At 39.9% G+C, this 24,896-nt stretch overlaps 1 protein-coding gene across 4 annotated transcripts; it reads left to right on the top strand.

Moving 5' to 3' along the window:
• Positions 1-156: 156 nt before the first annotated feature.
• Positions 157-24,086, top strand: zmp:0000000936 (interleukin-1 receptor type 1). 4 transcript variants are annotated; one of them, XM_047601347.1, is made up of 12 exons: positions 157-325; positions 11,653-11,730; positions 12,125-12,377; positions 13,524-13,716; positions 14,143-14,314; positions 14,484-14,546; positions 15,320-15,449; positions 15,556-15,710; positions 18,841-18,984; positions 19,447-19,614; positions 20,825-21,090; positions 23,113-24,086. In XM_047601347.1, the coding sequence occupies exons 2-12, from the start codon at positions 11,655-11,657 to the stop codon at positions 23,407-23,409; spliced, it is 1,917 nt and encodes a 638-aa protein (XP_047457303.1). In that variant the 5' UTR covers positions 157-325; positions 11,653-11,654; the 3' UTR covers positions 23,410-24,086. The 4 variants fall into 4 exon arrangements, with proteins under 4 accessions (XP_047457303.1, XP_047457304.1, XP_047457306.1 ...); XM_047601348.1 differs by lacking the exon at positions 157-325 and adding an exon at positions 1,401-1,606; XM_047601350.1 differs by lacking the exon at positions 157-325 and adding an exon at positions 4,697-4,946.
• The last annotated feature ends 810 nt before the right edge of the window (positions 24,087-24,896 follow it).

Consider the following 24,896-nt stretch of genomic DNA (forward strand, 5'->3'; position numbering starts at 1 on the left):
ATAATCATAAAAATGAAACTCTTAAGTTCTGTATGAGATATTTAGGTGGTGCAGCAGAATCACGGCTGTGGCCCCCTCCACCTCATCCTCCTCCTCCTCCACCCTCCCCCTCCAGCTATTGCTCAACAGATTAGGACATCAGCTGGCTTTCAAAAGATCCATGGAGAGGAAATTGCAACATGTGCTGCATGTCTCCACAGAAGAGGAAGTCGGAGCCGGGAACGACACGTATGAAATCCTTTTGAGAAAAAAAAAACATGCCTTTTCTGACTTTTCACGTAACCTGAGGTTGCTTTAAAAGAAGAACCGGCGTAAGATCAGCCTGGTGAGTTCTCTCTTTGTTGGAATAACTTCTTAAGATGTCTGTAGTGCTGTGAAGTTTAAGTCCTGACACGCTGTTATTGCATGCGACGTCCAAACAGACTCCACGTCTGCGCTCTGCTCCAGCATAAATACATTCCTGCCATGTTAAGATAATATGGATTAGAAGAAAAGCACTTTAGCACTTTCTTTATGTCTTTCATTTTTTTTTTCAAACCTTATTCAACTTTTTTTGAGTAAACACTCAAAAAATAACAAAAAAAAACAACAACAAAATCAGAAATTCAAATCTGTGCCACACAGTCTTGTGACCTAACCCCACCCTGGAGGTCTCGTTTTAAAAACAGGTTTTATGTCCCGGTGACCTGGTTAATTAAAGGTTATCATAAACACAAATATTGTCGGAATCCAACGTGCACTAAGTTCCACTCCCAGAACCTCCCACCTTGGCAGCGCCGCTCTCTTCATGTGTTTCCCACCGAATCAGCGAATTTTGAATCATCGCATGTGCACGTAGCAAAAAGAGGAAAAAGGAAAATTTAAAAAAATATTAAAAAAAAAACAAACAAAACACTGTGGTTGCAGTGTTTCTGCTAAATGACAGGAGGAAAAACCGAGCTTGTGTGCAGGGGTGTCGCGTACTTACTGCCGATCTGTGGCTGCTATCTAGTTCACGTTTTTCACAGCGCATCCTTTGTGAGAATGTGACATTTACAGTGAGATTAAGATTGATGGGGACTGAGTCATAACCGAATGGCAGCCGGTGTCTGTGGGGATTCCTCCATCCAGCGGGAAAACCCGGCTGCACCTGAAGAGCACTTTGCATCTACATTTGTTTTGGATGGACTTTGCTTTTAATATAAAAAAATAAACCTCATGATGGTCTGTATGTAAATTAAATGGTTAAACCATGCTTTTGTTTTTAAAGTTAATATCCTTTTTTAATTCGAGTCACGTATGTTGAGATTTAGGAGAAGCTTTTTTTTTTTTTTGATGGTTTCATGCGTGCTGAAGGCAAAGAAAGTTACACCGAAAGCTGAGAGGTACAAACCACACAAACACACACAGTTTCTCTTCAGCCTCTCTCTGTGCTTCGTTTGCGCTTTGATCCCGTGGAGGTGGGACAGACCCGGCGAGTCATTGGCTGAGCCGCACGCTCCAAAACGCCAGCGTTCGCGTCAGGGTCAGAGGTGAGGGTTTCCTCTGAGAGCTCGGCCGTGTGGTGCTCACTCTTCCATCCTTCCTCTCTCTGTTTAGTGCCTCTCGCTTAGACGCTTTCTCTGAGGTGAGTCTACGCTTTCTCCTTATCCGTACTTATCGCTAGCAAAGGTTTCTTTTGTCTCTCGTTTGTGATTGTAGAATATGAACTCATCTGTTTACCTTCACGGAAACGTGAGGGTTGAGCGTTTATACTTTTAGATTATAGGGTGGCTCTCGTACCCACAAAGGAAACTCGCTTCCTTTTACTCTACATTAGAGGCACGCTCTCTGTCCAGTGAACACATTTTATATAGAGATCTAGATCATTGTCTAGTTTACCGCGAATAAACGACATGAAGTGTTACTTTAAGGATCAGTTAAAATCAAAAAACAAGTTTCGGATAAAAGTGATTTTCACACATGCTGATGATGTGTATCCTGGAAAATCATTTCTCTGCTTTGGTCTCGATTGTCAAATCGTGTTTGTACATTTGTACGTTTTGCATGCGCAGGTGATTGACCTTGATGACATGTGGTCTGGAGCTTCGTGCATGGCCACATCTGCATCCAAACGTTTCAGTCGTCAGCTACTTCGTTAAGCATTGATTTTATTTAGAACCTCTACTCAGTCTGTTAGAGTTTGTCCATTTGTCCTGGATTTCCAGCTTTGTCTTATTGCTGCTATTTTAGACATGGTTTGATACAGCCTGATGCTTGTGGCACCCACTACATGCCTGATCTAATTAAGTTTATTTCCTTTCCATAATAAAAAAGCCACAATTGAAAAGAACTGAGACAAGAAAAAAAACACTAAAGGACAAACATGTTCACAGCACGGCTGTAGTCTCACGAGTGTTGAAGCTCACACTTTGCGTGCGTTGCTGTAGAAACGGTAGAGGGGTAACTCCCATCGTTTTCCCTTTCTTTGATAAATGAGTCATTTATTTTTTGATAACCTCCCACGGGGCTAAAACGTCTTCAGCCTGAATCGGTTCAAGGTTTTCCCTGACAGCGCTGACTGCTCGTGGAAGGCCATTTAAACATAACATGTGGCCTCTTCATCCCTTAAGAGCTGAAGGGTTTTGTTTCTATTAGAATATTCCCACATTATATTTAGCGCTGACCAGGCCGGCAGAGAGTCACTGCAGTGCATCACATTTCCGGTGCTTCCTGATGCTGCGTCTTCAATTTAAAAGATATTTTCTCAGACATGGTTAAAAATAAATTGCTCGTAGATTTGTCCTTAAATAAATGGAAGTCAGACAAACTGTTTATACAGTGAGTGAGGGGAGTGCTTTCATTTCTACCCTTGGAGAAGATACAGAATAGATAGAAATCGTAGGAGTTTCACTCTAACATGGAGCCCTTTTGCAAATTTCATTCAAGGCGTCTCCTTCTAGTAGCCTTCATTATATCTTCCTTTTTTTTTTGTCTATATCCTCATTTTTACAGTGACCCTTGACTGTTAACACAACCATTGTCAGACTTTTATTTACTTTGTAAAAAAAAATATTTACTTTAAAAAGAGATAAACCGGTTTAATGGGAGGGCACGAGAATCGGATGCAGAGTTTCCCTCTAATAATTAGCATTAGAGCATTAAAAAATACCATTAATCTGATATTTACAGTGACCAAGTGAGAACTACACCACACAGTGCTTTGTGCACGTGAAGCTAAAACTGATTGATGATTAATAGTGAGAATACAGAATCATCATCAGGTGAAAATACGGAAAAGTACCAGTGACGAGAGAATCTGAAAGAGAGTGGTAAAAACGCTCATTCCCATGAAGCATGAAGTGCTTAAGACTGATAAAGGCATCTCTGGTTGCAGTTTATAACTGCAATATCTGCAATTTGAGGCATAGAAATGCACCAAAACTCTGAAAAAAGGAGTGTTTTCTTTTCTGTTGCACCACAGAAGCTTTAGGTTCTGAAAACACTGGACCCCTTGGCAACAAGTCTCGGTGCAACAATACTTCTGCTGCAACTTGTGAAAAGAAAAACAAACATATTAGATATATGTATGCAGATCTTTTATTTTTCTTTTTTTATTATTTCTTTAGTTAATTTGGAAGAATTTCTGCATTGATCAGGTTTCTGGTATGTTTGGTATTGTTTTATTTTGAAATCAGTCACACGCAGAAGATCTGTAAAACTGCCAAACAGACATCCAAGCTCTTTGTTTGCAAATGATGAATTATGTGCTTGTAATGAAGCTGCATAACAGTTTAACTGCTGTTATCACGGCTGGTGCGTCTCATGCAGGGCGTGTCGGTCATCGAGCAAGCCGTTGCTCGTTGCTTAAATTGCATGTTGAAGACATGCACCGAGGAACCCAGTTTCAATTCTGCATAGTGATTGGGGATCACATCCTCTTCCACTTCTTAAAAACATAATATATTTTGCTTTGCTTAGCATTTCTCCATCACCGAGATGGGCCTAATTTCCGAAAACGATCTTAAAAGGCTGACAAACAGTCTTGTTCTGTCTGCAAACAGATTTCAGGGATCAAGCTCACGCTGTATGAAAGGAGGCAAATGTGAGGAGAGACCAAAAGCAACTGGTTTAGATAATGCTTAGAATATTTTAAGGACAACCAGTGACACAGACGTGTCTGGAAGACTTTAGAATTTGGTTTAATTAACAAATCAAAAAGGAAATTGGGTCATTTGTAGCCAAAAATTTGCTGACGCTCGAGACCAGGAAATGTAGGCGTGATGCGACATTTTCCCTCTAAATGTTTACAGCCGTGCTCGCACATTTGTTAGTTGTTGGGTTCAAACTGTTTGTGTGAACGGGAGATGAGAGGACACTGCACCGCTGTTGCCTCACGTTTGTCTCACCGCTGGAGACGGTGTGTTTACGGTGACTCATACCGTGTCTGCAGCTCAGAGGGCTGGAATCAATCACAGTTCGAAAATCAAATCACTGCTCGTATCTGGGTTTGACTGTGTTCTGTGCGGATTAAAAAAAAAACAATAAAAGCCTTCGATTGCAGTGTTTATCATGCGGTTATCTGCTCGCTGCATCTTTATGTCGTCCGGACCTTGGACCGATGGTCACTCTTGAGGTTGTGTGTCGCAACTGCCGGCTCGAAAAACAGATGGACAAAGTTCGCAAGACTGAACAAATCTGGGAATCAACACACTCAACGAGGGCTTGACCAAATGCAAACAGAGAGAGGCACTTTCTGTCAGTTTGTTGTCGTGAAATCAAACATTGCACAAATTTGTTCAGTTAGTGAGGGCCCGTTTCCCAACAGCTTCTGTTTGGTTTCTGCTGCATGAACATGATCTAGAACGCTACCTTAGATCCTGCTTCACTGGCCGCCTTTACGTGGACACTTAAGGTTTCAGGTCGACTGTTCACATGGATCTCTACTAGTGACGTGTGGATCGGTTCTGGAATATCGATAATTCCAGGTCTTTATGCTCTAAAATCGATTTTCAAATCAACATATTGATACTTTTGATACTTAAGTCATTGGAGGTGATGTAGTATCACAGTGGAAAGAAACTAAACTATTGAGTTGTGGCAACACAACAAAACCTGTGAAACACCTCAGGTTCAACCACAACACAGAATACGATACATCTAAGATAAGGAGGACAGAAGAGGAGAGCAATAAGATGAGAGGTTTCATTTTATAGTAGTTCTTAATAGTTAAACAATAATTTATTTTAATGGTCTTATTATTTTACTTATTTCTTTTTTTTAGTGTAAAAAAATCAGGAATCTGTGGTATCGAACATCACTAACCTCTAATTGCTGGATTTAGAGTTGTTGGTTGCTGTTTTTGTTTTCTCACCTAATTTTTGTACAGCACTTTGACCAACCTCGGTCGTTTTTAAATGTGCTTTATAAATAAATTTGAGTGATTGATGATTGATACTTTCTACCGCAACGACCGTTTTACAGACGTGTGACATGCGCAGATCGATGAAAACATGACGCGACTGAACAAAGATCGAAGTCTCTCGTCTAATCAGTAGTAGTCGCTCTTGTTTTTACAGTTTTATTATTAAAGCAACGGCTTAATTGCGAAAGTTTGTAGGGTCACATTCACTTTTGATACGGTGTTAGCCTCAGAGTAGCCGGCCTTCAATGAATATATGAAACATTTCATTATTTCTATTTTTTTTCTGCCGTCTAAGTGTGTGCTTCTTTCAGAGTTCTTATTAAAAACAAGCTCTCCATGAGGACGCCGACCAGTCGAAGAGACATCACTTGAACATCACTGGGCATTTATGTCCGGGCAGAGCAGGCACAAACAGAACGGAGCCTGACTTCGCTCAGTTTCGGAAAAAGAATATTCTACCCCTGTGGAACCGAATCAAATTTCCTTTGGTTTGAATTTCTACACCAATTGTAACCAAAATATTTGGCTCCATGTAATATAACCAGGCATGGGCCAGTCTCTGCCATTCATAGAGGTTTATTGTCTTAGTGGACATGAATACACATTTTCCACGATTCCCAGCAGCCTTGCTCATGCTTCCTTTTCTGAAAAGGATAAAAGCATTGACAATAATATCTCCCTCAGACTTTCACTCCTTTCACCGTCTGCTGTCATCAATGTTTTCTCTGGAAGAACAATGCCACTTGGTGTTTTGTGTCTGAAGTGGAATTTCCTTCCTCACGATAGTTGCGTTACAGTGGAGAGCAAACAGATCACTACTCAGGGTTCGTCCAGTGTGACACTGTAAAGTCAAAATATAGCTTTCATTTACCCAAATACGGAGAATACACCGAACGACCACAACGACTTAGGAGCAACTAAAAAAAAACATGAAGATGTTGATCTGATCAAGTATTCGCGGGCCCCTCCCTTCAACACATGCACCCAAAGACCAGAACTAACAACATCTGGTTTCCAGACACCACAGAGGATCCATGTCCATTCTCTGACGAGTTATATAATACATGGACATACATAATGTTAAACCCCAGCACCACACAAAGGTCAGCTTTTAATGAAGCATTTAGGCCCGTGTGAACCACATGGAATTTACTGACCGGAGAGGGTCAATCAGGCTGAAGAAGTGCTGGAAGTGTTAGTCATGTAACCATGATTAGGAGGGGAAAAAAATGACCTTCCAGAACCAGGAGAGCCAATAACAATACCAACTGCATTACTCAATTTACCGTCAACTGGATGCATGTGTTAATAGATGTGGATATAAAAAGTCTGTATATCAACACTTCAGTCAACCTCGGGGGCAACTTTCTTTCCTTCCGTGCACTGTAAGGATTCAATATTTCCATTAGCTGCTGTCTGCAGCTACGTAATAATATGTGAGGGTGATGTTACGCGTTGTTGCTTTCGACTGTGATTGTCTATACTCCACGATGCAGAATGAATCACTGCTCATCCCGCTATGCAGCCGGTTAGCTACTGGCACCTCTGCAAGGGTGCTAAAGCCTCAACCAGACGATTAATGCCTTCGGGTGACTCAGTCAGTTCCGTTCAGCTCGGCTTGAAATGCACTATACTCCCACATCTGTGTTCATAACATTCGTGGCCCGATAAAACCGGCTCTTCCCACGCTCCTCTCTGCCCGAGCTTGTCCCAGAGTAAAACTATGTAGCTCCAAGTGCTCGTCAAGTGACACCCAGACACAGGGCCCGAGTTGGATTGAGATATGATTAAGTCATATTGAACGTTTTCAGAAAAAAACAATTTTTTAGCAAGAACAGAGGTGTTTTTATTGATATCGTAAAAGTCAGTCGAAAAATTACTTTTAGCAATTATGCCATTTTATATCTTTTATGCGTTCCACTTATGACTGCCTTGCACACCCAGCTACTTTTTTCCAAATGCGCTTCATTTTTCTTCTGAAATACTAAACTACGACCACTTGAAAAGTCTCAGTCGGTATCTACACACTGTTATTTATGTGTAATTATTAACTTGGCAAACAAGAAACAGTAGAACATTGAGAAATGAGGGCAGATTGTGACGTCATCTGGTGCACATGGCAAAAAAGACTTACACAGAGGTTGTGTTGGTCTAGAGGAGACTAGAGGAGATGATAGCAGCTGCAAACAAACTCTCGTACATTGCCGGCCTCCCCTGAATCATGGAGTTGCTCCACAGTTTATTCCTTTGTCTACATGAACCACAGAGTGTATATAAATATGGACAACACATCCTCACTTCCTTGCATTGGCCAAACCGACTCTATTTTCCTGCGGAGGTTGGAGCCAGAGTCAGTTCTCAAGTGTGTGAAGTAACTACCGATATAGGATGCAGACACTGAACCCCCGGTTTCTCTGGTGTGTGAATGAGAAGACGTGACTGTAAAGTGCTTTAAGTACCAGTAGGAAAAAAAGGCGCTTTTGATGCAAAACAAGACACCTATCTGAATGCTGTGAGCGGTAAATGCCGAAAGTAAGTTAAACCACATCATCTGCTTCACTTGCTTAACCACCAGTTCACCTCCACCTACACAAGGTTTTTTTTGTCTTTCCGTGTTTCTTTAGAAGTTCTTCTGCAGTAGCAAGGTTTAGAGATGTGGGTACTGCGGTTTAGATTATTGCCATCCTGTGTGTCTTCTCTGAACAACAGTTTATTCTCATGTTCGTTGCAACTGTTTTTTTTTTTTTAAACACAAAAGCCTGCTCATGGAGCGCGCAATTGCAAAGATCTCTCAGAAGGGAAAGGCTGCGAATGCACTGCAGCTGCCTTGACCTCAGAAATGACTAATTGCTACTTGCATATGGTGAAAGATGTGGTTGGGTTTGATCGCGGCTATCTGATAAAGGATCTGCTATCTGAATGTGGTACGACACAAAGCTGGAAACACGGTACAGCTGGTGCACCGAGTTGAATCGCGTTGAACTGTATTGCCACGGCCTTAGGCCTGGGTGTGTGTTTGCATATTTGACCCATAATCAATGGATGTGTTGTACCTTAACTCCCTCTCCCTCTGTTCAAGTTTCAGATTAGGTCCAGTCAGTTGCAGGGCTTCATGATCTGAAGGGTTTTTTGTTGTTGCCTTTTGTCACATGTGCATTTGCAACATGTTTGTTAATACATGTTATTTAAAGCAGTTAATCCCTTTGCAGAATCACTTCACAAATACAGTACCTAGAAAACTGTGCTCTGCTGAAATGAGTCACCACACACCCTGATCCGTGTGTGAATGTTTGCAGCTTTAGTCACCTGCTTTAATAACAGTCCACCCTGTGTGACTGGGTTAACAGTCGAGTGGATAATAACACCGGCTCGCGCTGGTCACTTATTAAACGTCAATAGTGACTAGTCTTTTCCAATAAAGATGTAGGTTTTTCTGGAATACTCACCATGAAACGTCACATTTGTTTTCCCCCTGGAGCAGCTCCCAGTTCAAATGTTTTCTTAATATGGTCACCGTTACACTGACAATTTTAGGTTTTTAAATTTGAATTTCTGTGGGTGATATTGTGATATTTGCATTAGGGTCAGTCCTTGCAATTGTTTTTTTTTGTGGTCAGTGTATTTGTTATGGGTTTAGTTGACTGCAGTCATCTAGTTAGAAACACTCTGTATGAATAATGTGGGTGTCGTGCTCCATGGCTTTGCACTCTCTGTGACACATAGATCTGCATCTTTCCACCAGTGACTGAAGAGACTTCAGAGTGTGTTTTGCCCAGACTTGTCTCTGCTTCCTTCACGCTCTGTTAGGATCCAACTTTATCTGCAGTTTAAGCTTCAAACTTACCTGTTAATATCAGAATCAGAATCATAAAAAACTCTATTCAACCCATTACAGCTTTGAATAAATCACTCAAAAACAAAACATTATTACCAACATTAATCAATATACATAGCGGCATTAAAGATAGATATAGCCTAGCTCCTATCTCGATTTTCTACAACTTTCTATCTTCACTTATATCGTGACATCTTAACAAGAAGCTAATAAACTAAACAAAAAGGGGAAGGTGAAACATAATTACTAATAGGCTACTCTAAAAACCATCTAAATGTTATATAATTAAAACTGTTACCAAGCATTACGTAACCTGGAGAAAAAGATTAAAGTTACGAGCCTGTGGAAGGGTTAGGGTTAGGGTTAGGATAAGGGGTTAGGATTAGGGTTAGGGTTAGGGTTAGGATTATGATTAGGGTTAGGGTTAGGATAAAGGGTTAGGATTAGGGTTAGGATTAGGGTTAGGGTTAGGGTTAGGGTTGGGGATGGCTACCACCAACCAGATTTGTTGTTCTTTAAACCCATGGAATCCATCTGAGGGTTTAGGCTCATGAGTTAAGGAAAGCCATGATCCATGTGAAAGTGTGAGAGGCACAAACCATCCTTTCTGGTCTCCGTTACACAACGGATCAAAAGACACACAGGAGGAAACTAAAACTGGCTCAGCATGACATGACATTCCTCTTGGAATTTATGACGTGTTATATTTCTTCCAGTGGTATTTCTGCATGAGCGAGTGAAGAACGGTACGTAAAATTAGAGAGCAAGAGAAGAAATACACAAAAGTGGGTGGGCAAAAAGCAGCATATTGTGTGTAACAACAGGCCTGCTGCCAGCAACAGAAACAGTGAGATGAATCGTGGCAAATATGAAATAAATGTAAAAAACTAAATGTAAAAAATGTAAAATAGCAGATTTGGTGCAGCAATAACTAATGTTTTTTAAGAATGACATTGTAATACTGCCCATGAGTATTTTTATTTATTAACTAAAGTGTGGTTTGACGGGGATTTGAACCCTAATGTCCTGTATGGCAGCGAGCATCACTAACCACTACACTGTACATCTTTGGCATTGACTTTCTCTCGGTCTGTCATCTTGTTCCAAAACGCCTTTATTATAATTGGATCCACATTGGACAGAGGTGACCAGAGGTTTGGTGTTTAACACTAGCTGGTTAATTGGCGTATACAGTGTGAGAAGAGAAGTTACAGATTACAGGCCGTGTGGGAAAGTTAATTAAATCAATCAGTCGATGTGTAGTGAGTCCATTTATATAACTGAATTGGCTAAAAAAAAACAACCACTGCACTGCCAAAACACTCCTGGCTAGGATTTTCTTTTTTGTTGTACTATGTGGATAAAAATAGAAACAATTGTGACCAGCGTGGGTCACTAGATGTACCAAGCCAAGGAAATTTCAAACTAAATGTTGCAAAACGACCGGTTTGTGACTGCTCCAATTTCACATGATTGAGACTGACCTTTATTGCAGCAATGCAATAAGCATGGCTGTTTAGATACCAAACAGATAACCATTTGTATTAGGTTAAATACTTTTTATTTTATTTTATTTTTTTACAATTCCTTGTTATAAGTGTAATATTGTCCAGGTCTTTCTTGTGCATCCAGAACAATTGTGACTCATCAAAGACTGGACATGGGCCTTCTGAGGGTCCTTTGGTGTCTGGGAACAGGATGTTATTACTGGTGGTGGTGGTGTGTGTGTGTGTGTGTTTATAGTGAATTTGGAGGCCAGGTCAACGCCTTGTGCTGTTCATGTTTTTTTGTGTCGTTCCTAAACAGGGAGTGTCTTTGCTATGGGGTGGGGGTGTCTGGTCTGGTCTGGTGATCTAGGTGGGTGCTACATGTCCTTAAGTGACATCCACAAGAACGAATGACAGGTCTAAACGTTTCCCGGCAAGATGGTCAGTGTTATTTACTTTTCCTGTCAGTGGTTTTGATGTCGTGGCTCATCTGTGTATTCATAAAAACAAAATATGGGAAATATGCCAAGCTAAAGGAGAATCCCATATCTGTTAATCTGCCGTAATATCACACTGTTATTTGATGCCGTCAGGGTAACTTTGGTCACCGTCCAAGTTCAAGTGAGACAAAGAGTTTAGAAAGTCCATTCAGGAACATATATTCAGAGTTGAAACCCTCCTTCCAGTCCCCAAGCATTACACAGCATTGTGTCTGAGGTTTATTCACAAGTGAGTCCTCAAATACCAGAACACTACTCATCAGATTAAGGAGAGAAGTAGACGGCGTGTGGGAATAAGGAGAGAGGGGAACACAGAGACATAGCATAGAGCTAACGCTCACTGTTCCAGTAAGTTGCCGCCTGTTGCTGTAACCCTTTTACAGTAGCACCTTGTTTTATGGAACAAATGAATAATTTCTAAATGTTGTTTATTTTGTATCTTTCCAGCCATGGGCCCGAGTTCGACACTGGGAAGCCTTCTGTTTTTCCTCAGCCTATATGGGCTCAGCAAAGGATTCGTACAGGGTGAGTCAAACTTTACTTTAAATGCCAAACTACATGCATTTTTATTTTTTATTTTTTATTTTGTAAGTATGACATGTCATATGTTTTTGCCAAGTCGAGGTCTTACATCTGCCTCCAGTCTGTTTAGAAGCACTCTATTGCCCTCTTGTGGCCAATGGTGCAAGTCTTTCACTACAAATAAACGAGCAGATTTTAGGATGTTGCAAGATGCTTAATATGCAAAATGTTTGGCTGTGAAATGGCTCAGACCTGCACAACAATAAAGATTAGCCGTACACAACGCAGCCATCTCACTGGTTTCGTAGAATATTTTATTAAGATCGCTTTAATTTTCATGTTTGTTCTTTGTCAGTTTAAATGGCAATGCCCTTTTCTCCACAAATTTGCATTGCAGAGAACTGCACCAACTACCGGCTCCAGTTTGAGAGGGTTTACTCTGTGCCCGGGGACGTGGCGATGCTCAACAGCACCCTGGTCTCTCCGGACGTCTTCAACTTCACCGGGGTCCCGTACAACATGACCTGGTACAACTCAAAGACGGGCCAAGAAATGAGCAACCAGACCGGACGGATTCTGCTGTACGGGGAGACGCTGTGGTTTCTCAACGTAACGCCGGACGACAACGGGGAATACGTGTGTCTGCTGAGGTACGGTGACATCTGTGTGGACAGACATGCCAGGACGTTTGCACAGTTTGTCAAACTGTCCATTCGCCAGTTACACTATAAAAAATACCATTATTACAAGAATATACAACCCACCAATAAAGCAGAAGAAACTATATAATAAAGTTTTATGACAATTAGTTGCCAATAGTGTGAAAAAAGACCAACATGCCTGTTTCTACCAGTCAAGTTATTTCACAAACCTATTCCAAGGCAAAATACCTCAAACACTATAGCTTTAAATGCTGGTTACCATATTTCAATGGACTGTTTTGGCAAAAATGGACGAGGAAAACATGTATTTTAGAAAATATACTAATACACTCACTCTCTAAGACTGAGTGTCATTTTAAAAAGTTGGCTCTGACTGATGGGACAACATTCACCGACCCCTACAGGAACTGGAACTCACTTCAGCGTGATGTGCAAACAAGATGCTTTTAAAGAGCAAGAAATGGAACATAAAGGCTCTATAAACATGAAGTTATTACAAACATTGGCTTTGCCGCGTTCAGGGAAAAAAAAAACAGACAGGAGATCGGGCCTTTTCTGTTGCAGCTCCTTGACTTTAGAACATCCTGCCAGAAGATATTAGAAGCTCTGACTCTGTTGAAGCTTTTAAGAAGCACTTTAAGACCATTTTTTATTCTTTGGCTTTTAAAAGCATTGATCTGTCTTTGTTTTCATCTAATCAACTTTTATTTCTTGATAAAGTTGATCTGCATTTCTCAGGTTTTATGCGACATGTTGCCCGTCAGGCGCCTTGGTGCAACTGCTCTTTGATTTTAAAGACACAATTGAATTGGTTGCAAATAGTAGTTTACATATATTTAACTGGATGCAGGGTGATGACGGGATTGATTTTTGATGGGAAGTGTTACTCGTTTTCTCCACCAACTTTGAGGAGCATCCAGCAAAATTATTCTGGATCTTCTAATACCATGGTAGCCACTCGTAGCCTGTAGTGATATTTGTAATTAAAACTCTGAAGAAGTAAAATGGAAATAAATATTAAAATACAAACATTTCCTAAACAGCAATTAGAGTGACAGGTTAAAGGTAGAGATCAGCTTATAAACTCAACTATCAAATATCATAATTTATTCATTCATTTATTTTTCTCAACAGAACTCCTTCTCAGTGCTACATGCAGGCGACAATGCTGGTAGTGGATAAGCTGGTTGCTGGAGAGTGTGGAAGGCCAAGGAAAACCTATCAACCACTCACACATGGAGTCTCAGACAACCTGAACTGCCCTCTGAAGGACTACATCGATAAACTGGACAGCTACAACGTCACATACTCCCTAACGTGGTACAGAGTGAGTAATGGGGACGTTAAACATCTACTAATCCACAAAGTTTAGATGAGAAATAACCAGTCTGTTCAGAACCAGATCTTAAGTTAAGCCAGATTCTTTACTACTTTACTGTAGCGTTATAGAGTTTGATTACTATATACTGCCATTATTTCGATTCACTCTTTTTCATGGAGGCAAATTCTACTCATGCAAACCACCTGTCTGCTGCTGTCGTTTATTGAATGGTAAAACTATTCATACGAATTATCCTATTTTTACTACATCTTAATTTTAAGACCTTGAGGAAAATCTTCCCTAGATTTATGAAGCAGTTCAGTTTGAAATGCATGTGGTTAATCAGCCCTGCAACTCTTTACCATCATAGAAAGTATGAGTATTAAAATATATATATTTTTAATGTGCTTATGTTTTCTGTTCCTTATCTAGGGCTGTGAACCCATACTGGAGGAGACAAGCAGGTACATCTTCAGGGATAAAACCAAACTGATGATTCACAGTGTGGACTCTGAAGACAACCAGTCCCACACCTGTACTCTGACATTCAGCCTCGGAGGTTTCACGGGAAAGGTGTCAGAGACCATCATTGCAACAGTCACAGGTGAAACTGGACAAGAGACTTTCTACAGAGCAGCACAGAATCAAATGTTTTAAACATGTAAACTACAGAGTGTTGGTTGTGGTGCCATTATAATCCAGTGTGCTGCATATTTCTGTGATTAGCCACCTTCTCTCTACGCTACTCTAACTGATGTTATCCGTCTTTTCAGAGGAGTACTCCATGGTTCCCCAAATTCGTGAACCAGATGGTGAAATAGTCAAGGCACATGAGGGTAAGGTCATGCTTTACTTGATACCAGCCACAACATTAAAACCACTAACAGGCAAAATAAATAACACTGGCCATCTTGTGACTTTTGGACGTGGCATTTGTGTGGATGTTACCTAGACATGTAGCACCCACCTAGACTAGACCATTAAGGTTATTAAGTTTTAGATTTGTGGCAGCTTATTCTTATTCTATTCATTTAAACCTGTTGTCCTCTTAAGTGGACAGTGTAGTCTGCCATCTAGTGGTAGCAAAAGGTCAACACACTAGTCAGGGTAAGAACACGATAGCCGGCTGATTCATTCTGCATTCTGTCATTCACGGGACAAAAGTGAACAAGGACCAAAACCTCATCCAATTTCACGATTCAAACTTGTTTATTTATGCTCATCAACTGTTTCTGGTTTCATGTGACACGGAAATTTAAAAAATTCTATCAGTAGTAACAAGCTACAATGTCAATAATTAGCAAGTGCTCGTTTGAGGGTGTTGGGATTTCATTGTTTGTAATCCTGTTTTTGCCAAGCAATGTTCAGGATTTGAAATACTGGTAAATAGTTTTATAATTTGTTACAGACTGGTGACTTTATTGTATTATACAGCAAAATAAGCCCTGTGTCCACATATGAGGACAATTTGTTTTCAAAAACTACTTGTTTAAGTAGTATAAGAATAGTAGTATTAGGTCCTACTGATCCCAAATACCATGGACGTTAAAAATGCACACCAAACAAAAGCTCAGGTCTAAATGTGTGTTACTGTATTGTATATGTTTAGGCTCTGAGATCCGCAAGAGATGCCTGGTGTTTATTCCGGGTGTTGGAACACCCTTCGTTGATGTAGTTTGGTTCAACGGAGACAACATCATAGAGAGAATTCCTGGACGTATCAATGTAACAGAAACCCGGTCAGCTCCTTCATCTTTCTTTTTTACTTTTTTATGTCTGACATTTTCAGGTTGCATAATGACTGAACATCGTGTTTCTTTCCTCTCATCCAATTGTTGTCACCAGTTCGTGGCCGCATAATAGTACTCGGAAAGGTATGTTTATAGAGGTGCTGTTGCAGATTTCCGAGGTGAGGAAGCAGGATTTCAACACCACCTTCACCTGTCTAGTGTTCAGCGGCCGAGGATGTCCACAGAAATCTTTTACTCTGCAACCAGCAGGTAAGGTCACAGTGCATGCCTCCCAAATAAAAATAAAAATGGCTCTATTAAATGTCAGGTCACTTACAAATAAATCATTTTTAATAATTGCTGCTGTTTTCTCTGACATTTATGGCTGTAAGGAAGTCCACCTTGGTGAATTCAAATCATTTGAAAACCTTGCTTTGTCAGTACATTGCAAATCTACAGTCTTAATAATTATCTGTTTACCGTCCACCAAAATCCAAATGTGGATTTCTGGAAGATTTTTCTCAGCTATTATCTAAGGTTTCCACTGATTATGACTGTCTTATTATATCTGGTGAATTTAATACTCACATTGACATTGAAACTGATCCAGATGCCGTAAGCTTTAATAGTCTGCTGAAGGCATTTGACCTCTCTCAACATGTCCGTGGACCCACCCACAATAAAGGACATACTCTTGACCTTGTCATCTCAAAAGGACTTAACATTACAATGCCTCTTGTTGTGGATGTAGCTTTTTCTGATCACCGTTGCATTTATTTTGATGTTTCTGCTTTCCCCGTACAACATGACAGCTCTCGATTACTCCAAAGACGCATAATTAATGGCAAATTAAAGGATTATCTATCTTTCTAGTTAAAACAGAGAAATGGAATCAGCCATAAAACACTGGAGCATTATCCTTAATTCAAACCTTGCAATCAAGGTTTCTGCCTTGACACCAGCGCCTCGGTTCTTATTGTTGGGATTTTAGGCTCAAGGTTTTGTAAAACATCTCGAGACAATTTATTGATGCTATATATACATAAACTGAACTGAAAACTAATTTCATCTTAACCGTTTTTAATATTCCATTGCAACCACACTACCCACACTACAAGCTAGTAGAACACGGAACAATTCAACTGAACGCCAGTCAGCTCACTTAGATTTTTCGGTAACACTTTCTATGAAGGTTGTATTTATAATGCCCTATGAATGCACTCATAATGTTTTATAAGGTGTCTATAAAGCATTATAATGGTCATTATTGCCATCTATACATATTCACAAGTCGTCCAACCAACTTCCATGATGCATTATGACAACTGGTTATGAATGATTCTAATTTTAATCTGAATAGTGCATTATAAATATGTTATAATAAAGTTATAATAATGTATACATCTCCCTACAGCACACTGTTATAAACAGCTATGCATAAGTGCTATTTGTCAGCGCTAAGTAAAGTGACAAGAATATGACACTATTATTAACAGATATAAGTTACTATGAGTAATTAAAAGGTGCAATGAACTAAGTCCTGAGTCTGGCATCTTTACTCCATATGCACAATGTTAATATCATAGGTGTTATTTGTCAGCTTTAGGTAAATTAGTGCAAATGAGGTGTTGTGGATATAAGACTATTATAAACAAATATGAGGCACAATGAAATGAGAGCCTGGACAGTAAAGACAAAAGGAATGCATTTAGTTCACTTTATTTTCATTTAAACCAACACACATAATCAGAATGATTATCAATGTTCTGAGCACATTACACAAACACATGAAACACGTGAAACAGACCACAAAAGTGGCACGGCGTGGTCCTAGAGATGTGGCTCTTAAAAGTGCCTTTGGGTTGGTGAGGTTATTCAGGGTCAGAGGTCAGGAGATGGTTTGACAGCAACTACAAGAAGAACAGAGGCAAATCTTTAGTGCTCTAGCTGGGTTTGTTTTTATGCAGAAAGGTTTGATTGAAAACACATAAGCAGATCACGTTTTTTTCTTTAAAGCAGCATAATGAGACATTATGTTACCGCATATCATGCAGGCACCGCAGATTACCCGTAGGTGGCTTAAGCTAGCTACACGAAAGTTGCAAGACACGGCTAGTTTTAATTCACAAATTAGATCGTTTTCATATTCTTGCGTTTAATGATTGAAACCATTCGAAATCATTGCTTTAATATGTAAACGATGTGCTTCATGTAAGCACATCTACGGGTAATCTGCGAAAAAAACGTGATATGCTTATGTGTTTTCAATCAAACCTTTCTGCATAAAAAAACAAACCCAGCTAGAACCCAGCACTAAAGATTTGCCTCTGTTCTTCTTGTAGTTGCTGTCAAACCATCTCCTGACCTCTGACCCTGAATAACCTCACCAACCCAAAGGCACTTTTAAGGGCCACATCTCTAGGACCACGCCGTGCCACTTTTGTGGCCTGTTTCATGTGTTTCATGTGTTTGTGTAATGTGCTCAGAACATTGATAATCATTCTGATTATGTGTGTTGGTTTAAATGAAAATAAAGTGAACTAAATACATTCCTTTTGTCTTTACTGTCCAGGCTTTCATTTCATTGTGCCTCATATTTGTTTATAATAGTCTTATATCCACAACACCTCATTTGCACTAATTTACCTAAAGCTGACAAATAACACCTATGATATTAACACTGTGCATATGGGGTAAAGATGCCAGACTCAGGACTTAGTTCATTGCACCTTTTAATTACTCATAGTAACTTATATATATAATAATAGTGTCATATTCTTGTCACTTTACTTAGCGCTGACAAATAGCACTTATGATATTGCGTAGCTGTTTATAACTGTGTGATGTAGGGAGATGTATACATTATTATAACTTTATTACATATACTTATAACTACAGATATAAAGCACTATAGGCGAAGTCAAAACTCATTATGCATCACTATACACATTTAGCAAAGCAAAGTAGTTATGATGCATCATAAAATGAACAAGTGACTAGGCAGATATTGACATATTTATAATGCACTATTCAGATTAAAATTATAATCATTCATAACCAGTTGTCATAATGCATCATGAAGTTGGTTATGACGACTTGTGAATATGTATAGATGGTAATAATTACCATTATAATGCTTTATAGACACCTTATAAAACATTCTGAGTGCATTCATAGGGCATTATAAATACAACCTTCATAGAAAGTGTTGTCGATTTTTCTTGTGTGGCCGTCGTGCCATCTGCTAACACGGGGCAAGATGTAAGAACCTCACTGAGCCGAACACTAGGGGGCGATCAGAGAGTGTGGAGCTTGTCTGGTCCGCCGTGTTAACATACACAGCTTTTTCCTTTTCCTTCACACCACTAATGTCTGTTTCATGTGTTTTTCAACCTTACAGATCCAGACATCATACTGCCCATCGTGACAGTGCATGGCGGTGTGATGGTTCTCTTCATCATCAGTGTCAGCATCTACTACATCTTTAAGATTGACATCGTGCTGTGTTTCAGGAGAACATTTCCAGTCTTCTACTTAAACAAAGGTAATAGTGCACAGCAGATGTGTGATTAGTGATTTGCTCTTAACAATGATCCAACCCACAACCCATAACTGTGTGATGGAAGATGGAAAACCCCACAGTTATGCTTTCGCTTTGCGAGGAGGCACATCGAGAATACCCACACATTCACTACTAGATATATAACTACACATGACTGCACTGTGAAACTGATGAGAGCAGGAAGCAAACCACAAGGCTGCCTACACTGGTTTACTGTCATCTGATGACCTTCAATATCCTAGACTGTACTTTCACAAGCTGCTTAACCACACAGGTGTGAAGTCTTCAAAATGCTTTCATAACTTTGACTGGTGGGCAGAAAGAAAGTTTAAGACATTGGAATGACACAAGAGGAATATATAAAGGTTTAAGTCTTGTATACTTTTAGGGATAGACATAAAAACTATCAACATGGCATTAATGAGCTCCTTTCTCCTTTGTCAGACATGGATGGAAAGCTATACGATGCCTACGTGGCATATCCGCAGCCCTACACCTTTGGATTCAGCGAGCGAGTGGAAAGTTTTGCCCTTCACACGCTGCCTCAAGTGTTGGAAAAGGCCTGCGACTACAAACTCTTCTTAGAAGGCCGTGACTGCCTTCCTGGGCAGGGTAAGTTAACAAACATGGCAAAGACAGCATTAAGCTATTAACTGCCTCAAATCCAGGGACCAGACACTTTAATCACTTATACACTTAAGCACATTGTATGCAAAACATATCATGTTTTTTTTTTGGTATATATTCATATACAAATATGAAAATTTCTTTGAACGTTAATGACTTTAAGTTTCTGCTCATGATTTCGGAATGTCCAAATACATGCATGTTGGTTTAATAGGTGATTATAAATTGACCCTAGGTATGTGAGCAAAAACAGCACTACTAGAAAGAAGCAAAATATCCTTATATTTAATCAAATCATTTTGTATTAAGAAAACTGCCAATGCGCTTTTTGCTTGACAAAAATTGTCCCTGAACAAAATATAAGATGTATTTCTTTGATACAAGTATTTTTTTGCTTTCTTGAAATTCCTTTTTTGCAGTGTAGCTGGGATAGATAAATACCTACTCCTTACCTATTTAGATTCTCAAATCATTTAGGCTTAAGATTAACCTACACATCGTCAATCATTTTTGAGTTTATGAAGACTAAGCATGAGCAAGTGGTTGTTAAGCATGTGTTCTGTTGAACAAAACCTCTTTTCAATCTACTTTACTGACTGCAATACATTTGCATTCACATTATTCCTTTTCCCCACCATCCGTACATTGGTTTGGGTGACTATGTTTGGCACGCCATCCCAAAGTACTGTCATTACACCCCAAAGCTTAACAGTTGCCAAAATCAAAGTCAACCACCAAGTCAACATGTGTTTTGCATAAGTTCAAAAAGTTAAACCTAAATTTCATTAGTTCACAGCACTTTTCAAAATGTCTCTGGCTTATCCAGATAATTACTTTCCATACTTAAGATGTTGATTTTTTATGATGAGGTTGCCAAAATGTATGCACATGCACTGTACACTGTATAGCCTATAGTGTCATTGTTTGCTGCAATGGTTGAAATTACAGTTTTGTTTCACTTTCACTTACAAGTCAAGTCACCATTTACATCAGTTCATTCTAGAGTCTGAGTGAATGTTTGTGCCCAATTTGAAGAAATTCTCTCAAGGCATTCCTGATATATTGGGCAGACATGCAACACAAAAGGACAAAGCCTGCAGATACATTAATAAACACTATTTGTATGTATGTGCAGCAGTGTTGGGATCATTTTCTATAAAGCTGATGGTTTTCTTTTGATCCTTTCTTTCCTTAGCCATGGTGGACTCAGTTGAAGAGAACCTACAAGCCAGTCGGCGTCTGATTCTGCTCTACACCGCCTCAACTTTCATCAAACAAAGGCACACGAGCAGCACCAGCAGCAATAACAACAACGTTTCCAAGAACAACGAAACACACACGACCAGTGAAACCGGTGGCAGCATCAGTTCTGATGGCGATGATAAAATCTATCCAGACGCAAAGCATCACTTTGTGTGTGTGGAAGCGATGCATAGAGCGCTGATCGAAGGATCTCTCAAGGTGAGACAGACAGCAGACTGAAGAAGATCAAACCGCACATGAAATGTATTAGTAATCTTAATTTGATGATACAAAGGGATGATTAAATGGGAACCTGAGAGGTCCTTACAAGTGTGATGAAGTGCCGCATTGTGCAAACGTTTGTATCCGACTGCGCAAACAAACTTACCACAATACCAGGTCTTAGACATGAAGTTGACTAGTCAGCGATCATGTGACAACAACGACACAGAAGCTGTTGTGGGTCATTGCAGCAAACTGGCCGCAAAGTGTGTGGAAATACTTCATTAAAGATGAAGAACATTCCGCTGTGACTTGCAGAATATGTAAGTCAGTCCTGAAACGCAACAAATGTGCTGAAGCTAGCAGAGGAACGGTTTAAATCCTCTCAACAGCAGTCAACAACTTCACCTGCGGTAACAGAGAGAAGGAGGCTGCACTTCAAGATGGTCTGCTGCTTTACAAGATCTTACAACACGCTGTGAAGTAACCCTTTAAAACTTGAACATTCGCCTGCACATAAAAAAAAATGATAAATTACCGTAACTCACCGATGGACAAGGTTCAAAGTGTGGCTGAACACTGGGAAATTGCGCTTAAAGTCGCCATTACGGTAACGATGACGCACGGCTGCTGTCAGCTGCAGGTTGAGGAGCGACACGAGACCAGGGAGCCCCAGGAAGAGACAGTTGTTTGGAGGAATTTGTTGGTAAAAACAAATTAGTTGTACTCTTGAGATGTCACGAAGGTCTTCCAGACAAAAGCACAACTTCCTAGTGTTCAGCCACACTTTGAATATTGTCAATAGCGCGAACCACTGTGAGTTACGTTATTCAAAAACATACGTGCGTTCAGGCTTTAAAGGGTTAAAACACTATTGACAGGGCCGATTTAAGTAGGCTAAACATACTGCACACAGTATTGATAAACTCATGCGTTTATGTCCAGGTCAGTTGTGTTCTGTTAGTTGACATTGTTGCAGTGGTTGTAGAGAACACATTTTTTGTCCTTGATGTCAGTGAATGCACCATGCGAGAGGCAGTAAAGCTGAGAGTTTGCCGAGCGAGAGCGTGATAATATCAGCTGACATTGTTTAAAGTGTCGACGTGATCTATGGCCGACTCCATAGTCTCCATACGCTCCCTTTTGGTTAAATGCTACAATATGTATTTATATCTACAATGTAGATTTTATTGTTGCAAAAGATGTTTTTACGCGTGATGTCATTAACTAGTTGGCTCAACTTTCACTACATACGTACATACTACATACACAGAAACGCCTAATACACTACAGGCCCAAAGTTTGGAAACAAGATCAAATTTACATAAAAGACCATATAGTTTCATTGGTTTACTTTGCATCAAAGTAAACATGGTTATTATATAAAGAGTAACTTATCAGAAGACATTTTTATTCTAATTATCAGGTATTTGAGTTTTTCTTTCTTCAAAGTAACCTCCTCTTTACTTTACTAGCGCTTTAACAACAGCAATGGCTGTATACCAGGCATTTATTCCACAAGGGATATTTATTGTATGCAGACTCTCAAAAGCCCCAAAGAGTTAAAGTGAATAATGCAAACTGAAGTTGTGACTTTTGCAAATCCCCTCGACCCTAAAACTAAGCCCTTCTTTTCTTTTCTTCTGCTGACATTTATTCAGCAATGGTCTGGTAACATCAATGTACACCTTAAAGGTAAACTGAAGAAAATGGTTCATATCAATAAAAGCAAAGTCTGATCATGCAGTAAATACATCCCAGAATACATAGAACTCATGCTGGTTTTTAAGAAAGGCGTAGTGAACGGAAACTTGAAGCAGCTTCCAAACTTTTGGCCTATAGTGTGTGTACTCTATATGGAGTTCTCATTCTACAATTGCTATGAGAACATCCAATGCCAGGGTAAATTTCCCCCAAACACACTCAATACTTTTTGCATCTAAGTCCTTGAAAGACAGAAAAAGCATTTAAATGATTATAATCAACAGCTCACGATTCTATCGTAACACCTCTTTACAGGTGGTTCTGGTCGAGTTGGAAGAGATCACCCCGGCTCAGCTGGCCCTCTTCCCAGAGTCAGTGCGTCACCTGAGGAAGAAGCAGGGTGCCGTGTGCTGGTGGAAGAACCTCAGGACAAGTCAAAGCAGGAGGACATGTCTGAGAAGGGAGGACGATGTGGAAAAAGCTGGAAATGACTCACAGTCATCGCCGTCCCTCTCTCCTTCCTCCAGGTTCTGGAAGGAGTTGCGATATCATATGCCGGTCAGGGGCAAGCGTGTGTTGTATCCCGAGAAAACTGCCTTGCTGCACTTATGACGAAATTAGGTGAACCAGAGTGTAGGATTATGGGATTGGGTGAAACGTACACTCCAAGTTAAGATCTCAAATACAGCTAAAAGGTATTCAGACGAGTCGCTTTTCAGTTAGTTTCACACTGTGTTGAAGGAAGACATTTCTAAGAGGTTAATAATAATTAATAACTGCATAATGTACAGGATGTGGTAACATTAAAGTAGCAGATCAAAAAAAAACATCCTTTTCTCACTCAACAACAGTTGCTAATGGAGAGTGACTCCATTAGCAAAGCTAGCTCACACTGGTATAAGAACCATTAACAGGAGGTGAAAGAAGTGTATAAATAAAAGTGTAAATATGTAAAATGTGTATATAGGTTTTTACAGTTACAGGCAGCAAACAGTGAGTTTAATATTAAATGTTGCCTTTCATGTACAGTTATTGAGCTACAGCAATCGAACTGCATAAACCACAGCTTGAAAGAGGTGCATGTTTAAACGTGTGTATGTTATTTATGAAAGCAATATCGTTCAGCAGGCAAGCACAGAAAGCTATCTTACAATGTGGAAATGTGGGGGGAAAAAACACCTGTATGAGATTTATGCTTAAAAAAATGTAATGTATGTAAATAATGTTTGTAGAAATTGTTCTCCACTTACTTTTTACACTGGGTGAAAAATAAAGATTAATTTTTGTCATGGTGGTTGTTTAAGTTTTTTTTGTAATAAATGAGCAGAGGTCTTCTTCTATTTTCAGCTTATTTGTCCCTCATTCTAAAAACAATCTCCAGCACTGTCAGTCTGGTGATTTAACATGTTTTATTCCATAACCTACAAAGTTTATTTGACTTCATAAATTTGCAAAATATTGCCTTACAACTGGACAGAACAGTTCTCAGTTAATTTCCATAAACTGTGTTGCATGTGCATAATTATCTGTTTTGCCAGCTATCATGCGTTTGCTGACCAGCCACAACATTATGACCACTGACAGGAGAAGTAAACAACATTGATCATCTCATGGCAATTCAATGTTCTGCTGGGAAACTTACGGACCTGGTATTCATTCATGTGGATGTAACTTAGACATGTACCCTCCACCTAGACCAGACCAGACCAGGCAGCCATCCCCAGCAGGATTCAGTCTGACACAGACACACACACACACACAAAAACAGTTTAGGAACAACTTGGACAAACATGAAGAACAGCACAAGGTGTTGACCTGGCCTCCAAATTCACTAGGTCCTAAACTGATCAAGTATCTGTGGGATGATCCATGGAAGCGCTTCCCCTTAACCCATAGAAAACCCACGCAGACACAGGAGAACATGCAAACTCCACCAAGAAAGGCCTGAACCCGGACCTGAACCCGGACCTGAACCCGGACCTGAACCCGGACCTGAACCCGGACCTGAACCCGGACCTGAACCCGGACCTGAACCCGGTTTAGGCATCAGTGCTAACCAACATACATGTAAGACATCTCCGTAAAACTCACAACAGCCT

Source organism: Mugil cephalus, chromosome 12 (genome assembly GCF_022458985.1).
Source record: "Mugil cephalus isolate CIBA_MC_2020 chromosome 12, CIBA_Mcephalus_1.1, whole genome shotgun sequence".
In the NCBI taxonomy this organism is placed as follows: domain Eukaryota; kingdom Metazoa; phylum Chordata; class Actinopteri; order Mugiliformes; family Mugilidae; genus Mugil; species Mugil cephalus.

What these genes read in the sequence shown, in the direction of transcription:
- zmp:0000000936 (XM_047601347.1), top strand. Translation starts at nt 11,655, where the DNA reads ATGGGCCCGAGTTCGACACTGGGAAGCCTTCTGTTTTTCCTCAGCCTA. An exon ending in AATAGTCAAGGCACATGAGG is followed by an intron (nt 14,547 to 15,319) that starts GTAAGGTCATGC and finishes GTATATGTTTAG; the next exon opens with GCTCTGAGATCCGCAAGAGA. An exon ending in AGTCTTCTACTTAAACAAAG is followed by an intron (nt 18,985 to 19,446) that starts GTAATAGTGCAC and finishes CTCCTTTGTCAG; the next exon opens with ACATGGATGGAAAGCTATAC.